The 7,299-nt window shown below is 44.1% G+C and overlaps 1 protein-coding gene across 1 annotated transcript; it reads left to right on the top strand.

Moving 5' to 3' along the window:
• The first annotated feature begins 538 nt into the window (after positions 1-538).
• LOC136747197 (olfactory receptor 51F2-like) lies at positions 539-1,522 on the top strand. The gene has a single exon (XM_066700150.1). The coding sequence runs from the start codon at positions 539-541 to the stop codon at positions 1,520-1,522; it is 984 nt and encodes a 327-aa protein (XP_066556247.1).
• Positions 1,523-7,299: the final 5,777 nt, after the last annotated feature.

The raw sequence follows: 7,299 nt of genomic DNA, 5'->3' as shown, positions 1-7,299 counted from the left end.
CAGTCTTGAATGAAACTAATAACATTGAATATTCTTCAAAGTAACTGTGTATGTGAAAAGTGGATAAAAACTCAAATACTTTTATACCCTGAATTTAAGTAAATGTGTGATACTTTCAATGACAGGGATATTAGTTTTTCATGACCTGAAATAATAATAATAATAATAATAATAATAATAATAATAATAATAATAATAATAATAATTATTATTATTATTATTATTATTATTATTATTTTATGTGTAAAATAGACTGGGGAATAAGAATACATTGCTATAAAGTTGAGATATTGATTATTTTAGTTGACATTTAAGAAGGGAGCTCTGTCCTTATTCATCACTGTGGATCCTATATAGCAAACAAAATACAAACTGGGAAGACACTTGCCTCATCTGATTACAACAACCACCTGATCTTATTAACATGAATTTAAGTTTTGTCTAGAACATATAAATGTTATTTTGAATTAAATTAAATAAATAGACTCATGGCTCTTACACTTACAGGTCAGAGAAAGCCCTGTGAAAAAAGTCTGCAATGAGCTCCTTCAATTCAGCAGTTTCTCCAAATGCTACAATTGTTCGACCTCCATTCTTTTTTGTCAGTGGCTTTTCCAATATTCCACATGTGAAGTACTATTACATTTTCATGTGTTTTGTTTATGCTGTAACTGTATTGGGAAACTCCTTCATCATGCTCATTATATACATGGACAGAAATCTTCACACCCCTAAGTATGTTATTGTTTTTCATTTAGCTGTAGTTGACTTGTGTAGCAGCACAGCTCTTATCCCAAAGTTTATTGACACTTTTCTCTTTGATAATCAGTTAATTGCTTTTGAAGCCTGCTTAGCAAATTTTTTTTTTGTACAATGCTTTACTTTCATGCAGTCACTTACTCTTATTCTTCTAGCTTATGACAGATTCATTGCCATATGCTTTCCACTGAAATATCATGTCATTATTACTAATGTTGCAATGGTTGTGATTCTTGCAGTGCTGTGGACTCTGTCATCGGGGCTGGTAATTGCGGCTGTAGTTTTCATGACCAGGCTTTCATTCTGTAAATCAATTGTGATTAATAGCTATTACTGTGATTATGGACCAATGTTTCGTTTGGCCTGTAATGACAATTCTCCAAATTACATAATATCCATAATGGGTATCACAATAATGTTTGTTGGAGCATTGGTTCTGATTGTAGCAACTTATGTCTGCATAATATTTGCACTGTTAAAAATTGCTTCTGCAGAGGAACGATTAAGAGCAATGAAAACCTGTACCTCCCATCTTATTGTAGTGGCACTGTTCTATCTTCCAATTTCTAGCATCTATATTGCTGCAATTGTCACCATCGTTCCTCCAAATGTCAGGATAATAAGTACATCTCTGTCTTACACCATTCCTCCAATGCTGAATCCTATCATTTATACGTTAAAGACAGAGGAGATTGTGCAAGCAATTCAAAAGCTTTTCAAAAGAGTCAAAGTAATTAAACCAGAAGTGAATCAATATCAATGAGCATGTTTTGAAGGACTAATAAATATATACTGTTGGATTAAACTTTGGATATACTTTTGAATATTGTATATCACTTTTCATTCTAACATACACAAGAAAATAAATGAACTCATTCCTCTGCTATCAACTTTTTTACAGGTAAGCAGGTTGCTACTGTCAATGTTTTGTTGTGGTTAGATCAATGTGTATATAAAGAGGACCTGTGCAGGTGTGAGTCTTATTTACTCTTCAGCACTGGTAGTCTGTAATATGTAGTAAACTTCAAAAGAGCTGGGAGATTGTATTTTTTCATAACACTTTAGTTTATCAGTTGCAATTCAGTTTATTAATAATAAATAAACACGTTTATTAACACTGAATTAAAAATGAATAAAATCTTGACATATGTGAACAAGATACCGTTTGTCAATATACAATTACATTGTGAGATGTTGGTTAATGCCAGGGTAATAATACTATGTCACTGATTTAATTTTACTGAGCTAACCCCTAATTAAAATGATCTCAATGTATTTTATTTTAGAGGATGGCTTGTATGTAACATTCCCATTTTACAAATTTGTTTGTATGTGTATTATTTGGTTTAAAAGATGTTTTGGAAATTGCATAATCGTCAATATGGTCCATGATCTATGAAATTCTGGACAGCTCATTAGAAACAAAAAGCACCACATCAGCAATGTTTCATCAACATTTTGAAATGGTTTCAGATTTTATGTAATATTAATGTAAACATAGCTATAATAAAGACATTGTTGTCATTGTGTGTTCCATTATTCAGTTCACAATTGATGGTGTATTTGTAATTTTGCATGTACATGTTCTGTAAAATAAACACAGTAGTGAAATAGGGTAATGACTTTTATAATTAAACATTAGAAAACTGAAAGAAAATCAGTCTTCCAAGAACTATTTTCTATTAATATAAACAGTGAAATAATATATTGTATTTACAGGTCACTAAAAAACTATGTATAAAAAGTCTGCCAAGAACTCCCCAAATGTAAACAGTTTCTCACAATGCTACATTTGCCAACTTAACTGTCTGAAATTATAATGAGCTTAGTGACTTTCCAGATCACATTTTTTGTAGAAATGAATGAACTGGAGAATAGTCCTTGATTAGTATGCCCCTCTGTACTAAACTAGTAATATACCCATTGCAATGAACTTGGTGGCCGAAGTTAGTCCTCAGCTGTGGACTAAGAAAGGTTTCCATTGCAACGAACCCCAAAATAACTGCTGCTGCCCTCTAGAGTACAAGACTAACTTGATACTAAATCGTAGGACAGTACTGTATTAAGGGGAACAAATTGTGAAAAATCATGTACAAAAACATTTTAAAAGAAGTGAAGGAGGCTTTGAGTACAGAAAATAGAATCTTTATTATGAGATCAGAAGAATTGCATTTGGGGACAATCCCATAGTGAGACTTTACAGATCAAATGATGTATGGTACTACATCCGGTATCCAATCACAAGATTTCAAAAAATGTGTGGGCTATATGTCTGTGGTGGATCCTCCCTGTCATGGAAGCAGATGTCTTCCTGTTATTGCATCCAAAATGTCCAATCTCATGTTTTTTAACAATGTAACAATACAAAATCTTCAGCCTTGAGTGAAAAAACAGGAAGTCCACAAAGGATGCCCACAAAGGAAGTATTGCAGAATCAGCTTATTTCATAGAAAAGTTTTAGTTTAGTCTTGGTGACCTTTAACATGTTAAGACAAAACATTTCATACCATATTAATCATTACACTGGTTTATTCAGTACAAATCTCTGTAGCCTGTTTAGTCATATTTTTTACATTTATTCCAGGTGGAACTACATTTTTTTTTTTAAAGTGCAAAAAGGTTTAAAAAAAGTTTTTATAGCAATAAATTAACTTTAGAATTTTACAAAACCTACAAAACATTTTAGATTACTTCACATATCTCTTACAAAGGTAACCAGCAAAATCAACATACAAACATTTTGTGCATCACTTTTTACAACAATTTAGATGTTTGAAAACAAAAAAGAGGAGAAATATGCATAAATATCACAACAATATACAAAAACAAAACAATCACCTACAAACGATACATTGTGCAATTGTGTTACAATGCTCAGTACCCTCTGTTGTACTTGAAGAACCCAGTGAAGAATTGTCTTGAAGCACAGAGGATATTGTATTTATTTAACATGCCCGACCTTGAAGGCCCCGACATGGAAGCTCTCCACCTGAGCAGTCTCTCTCAAAAATGTAACAGCCTTTATACATAGCATGACATGTAGTTCTGTGGGCAGGGCCAGTCACATGCTTCCCAGAAGTATTGCTTTGAGGTCAGGTCGCTAACCTTTGGATTGTTCGTGGTTGTCTTCCTGGGGGAAGGTGTGGGATGCAGAAACCAGATGCCTTCATTTGATATACTCCAAGAACTCTGGTCCCACGGTCATCATTAACAAGTGTCAATCAATCACTGTGATGTGACCTCTACAGCCTGAGGATAAGCCAGAGAACTCCATGAAGCCAATACTGGGATGGACTTCTGCAGCGTCAGCACTCGTAAAAACAGCCTTGCTAACATTTGCTTGTTTGACAATTAATACAATTGGCTTTGTTAACATATTAGTATTTCAAATATTAATATAAAACATTATACCAGCTCTTCAGTACTTTTTTAAGCATTCACCTAGGTGTAAGCCAGGCTTTCTGCTGCAGGTTTCGCAGAAATCTTTTTTCTGCCTCCTCTCGTCTTCATGACACTGCACAATCTTTTGTGCGTTTGGATTCATTCTTTTGGACGAAGTAGGACTGTCCATTCAAGCGCTCCTCTGTGTCTGCAGACGATAGGTTGCGTATGCAACCCCGGTTATCTGAAAAAGGAAGCACTGCCCAAGGGGGAGGGGTTTCTGTGCACTTCCGCGGGAACCTGATCAAAACGTCACTCTATCAAAGCTGCCATTGGCCCCTGTGCTCGTCACTCAGAACAGGTCCCTTCCCACATCCTGTTCTATAAAACGTGATGTCAGCGCATGCACATGCACAACACATGCACCACCGCAACACAATTATAATGAAGGCACTATATACAGGGCTGCCTCGTAAGGCAACATGCCTGTAGGCCGCACGACAAGCATCCGACAGACTCCAGGCAATCAATCACTCCCACTCAGAGGCCAGGTCCAGAGCTGGAGGAGGCCCGGATTTAGGTGCCAAAGCGTGCCCTGCACCTGGGACAACAAGTCCGCTCTCACTGGGAGCTGCCAAGGAGGAGGAGGATGGCGATCAGGTCCGCGAACCAGAATCTGCGAGGCCACCGTGGGGCTATCGCTCATTCTCTCCTGACCTGCTCCAGGACCACTGGGAGAAGGGGGAACAGTGGGAACGCGTAAAGGAGACAGCACGGTCACGTTTGGGCTAGCGCGTCGATCCCTAGGGTTCCTGAGAACCTTGGACGGAGAACCATAGTGGGCAGTGTGTGGACTCTGCCGAGGCAAAGAGATCCACGTCCACCCTGCCGAACCGACTCCACAGCTGTTGTACCACAAGCGGGTGGAGGCACCATTCCGAGACCGGGGGGCCTCCCCGAAAGAGGAGGTCCTCCGTTGTGATGGACAGGCCTGGGAGGTGAACTGCTCTGATGGAGCAGAATCGTGGTTGAGCCCACAGAAGCAGACGGTGTACTAGACAGTACAGTCTGCGTGACCGGAGACCTCCTTGCCTGTTGATATAGGCAACCACCGCTGTGTTGTTTGTCTGGACCAGCACATGTCTGTCCCACAGGACTGTCAGGAAATGAAACAGTCCAAGGAGTACTGCTTGTAACTCCAGGATGTTGATATGGAGGGCCCGTGCGGTCTCCGTCCACCTGCCTCGGACTCCACTTCCGTCGCAGACTGCTCCCCAACCCTGCTTGGAGGTGTCTGTCATCATGACTGCTCAGTGGTAAACTGGCCCCAGGGGCACACCAAGGGTCAAATTGTGGGGGCTCCGCCACCAACGGAGCACCTTCCAGCACGCCGGAGTGACTGTGACTCGGTGTGCTCGATCGCGGTGAGGGTGCATCCTGAGAGACCTGAACCACCACTGCAATGGCCTCAACTGGAGGAAGCCGAGGGGGAGAGTCTGTGATGGAGCCGCTAGGAGGCCCAGCAGCCTCTGGCAAAGGGACACCCTGACACGAGCTCTCAGTCGGAAGAGGGAGAGACACGTGTGTATTGAGGCAACTCTCTCTGGCACCAGCGTGGCGAGCATGGCAACGGAATCGAGGCGCAGTCCGAGGAACTGTGCCTGCTGAGTTGGCATCAGGCGGCTCTTCTCTCTATTGACCCGAAGGCCCAATTCGGAGAGGCAGCCTAAAATCAGGTCTGTGTGTATCCGAACCTGCTCACTCGAGTGAGGACAAACCAGCCAGTCGTCTAGATAATTGAGGATGCGGACCCCCTGAAAAAGTGCGTGGTGCTAGTGACAGGCCGAAGGGGAGAACAGAGAACTCGAACGCTCAGCCCTCGAAGGCGAAGCGGAGAAACTTCCTGTGCGCCTGCGCAATGGGGATGTGAAAGTAAGGATCTTTCAGATACACCGTGGTGAACCAGTCGCCGGGCTTCATGGCCTGGGACATGGTGCACAGGTTGAGCATCTTGAAGCGCAGCACCTTGAGGTGGTGGTTCAGACGCCTCAGATCCAAGATGGGGCGGAAACCGCCATCTTTCTTCAGCACAAGGAAGTATGGGGAATAAAATCCCTCGTGCTGCCCCGGCGGGGGCACTTTGTGGATTGCTCGCTTCTCCAGGAGAGCGGCGATTTCGACGCAAAGCGCTGCACACTGCAACGGGTCCCTCACTCGGGTCCACACCACGACCTGGAAGCGGGGTGGACATGTCTGAAATTGCAGGGAGTAGCCAACTGATACAATTTGGAGCACCCAAGAGTCTTGGGTGCAGAGTTGCCAATTGGGGAGTTGCTGGGGGGGTGTAAGGGTGGGCCAGAGGCTTCTGGGACGCCTCAGGGGCGGGGCTTGGATGGTGGAGGAGGCGGAGTCGGGCCAGGTCCCCTCTTACCACGAGCTGCCGTGGGCCGCCGGGGGTTAGGGTGGTGAGCCTGGGGGGGCGCCTGCCTGCCAGTGAGACGCTGGCGGAGATCAGCAGGTGGGCGGGGCTGTGACCTGGGCTGTGGCCTGGAAGCCACGATCAGGGGGCCTCCCCGCCGTCAAGCTGCCGCAGACGGCCTGTGTTGCTGAGCCTGAGGTGCCACTGGATACACTCGGGCCAGGACTGCTCCCTCTCCTGGAAGATGCGCGAGAGCATCTCCTCTACAGAGGGGCCAAAAGTAAACCCGGCAAGATAGGGGCATCCATGAGGCGAGTCCTGTTCGGCTTAGGGACCTGCCGTGCCTGGGACAGCCAAAACTGGCGGCGTGCTGCCACAATGGCTGCCAAGGATCGCCCTGTCGCCCTTGCCCCCTGGCGCATCACCATAAGCAGCTGATCCGCCGCCGCCACTATCTCCGAGATAAGGGGCGGGGTGGGTGATGCGCCATGTTGCTGGGCCAAGTACAAGGCCGGCAGGCTTTCCGTATTTCGGACCGGGAGGGCTAGCAGTGCTCTTTCTAAGCGAAATGAGAGAGCTAGATCTCCTACAGCCGCAGTTGCGGGCTGTAGTGCAGGCGCAAGCCGGCGGAGGAGCACCTCACAAGGGCGAGATCTCTTACGGCACACCGAGGCTCGGGCCGGGCAGCTGGGCCTCGGATTTTACTGAAGCTGCTAGCGCTCCTGCTGTGGAGGAAAAAA

This window comes from Amia ocellicauda, chromosome 3 (genome assembly GCF_036373705.1).
Source record: "Amia ocellicauda isolate fAmiCal2 chromosome 3, fAmiCal2.hap1, whole genome shotgun sequence".
NCBI lineage: Eukaryota > Metazoa > Chordata > Actinopteri > Amiiformes > Amiidae > Amia > Amia ocellicauda.
The sequence above is the reverse complement of the archived record's forward strand: the minus strand, read 5'-3'. Positions and strand labels throughout refer to the sequence as shown.

Bases quoted from the DNA above. Each gene is read 5' to 3' on its own strand.
- LOC136747197 (XM_066700150.1), top strand. From the start codon at position 539: ATGAGCTCCTTCAATTCAGCAGTTTCTCCAAATGCTACAATTGTTCGA.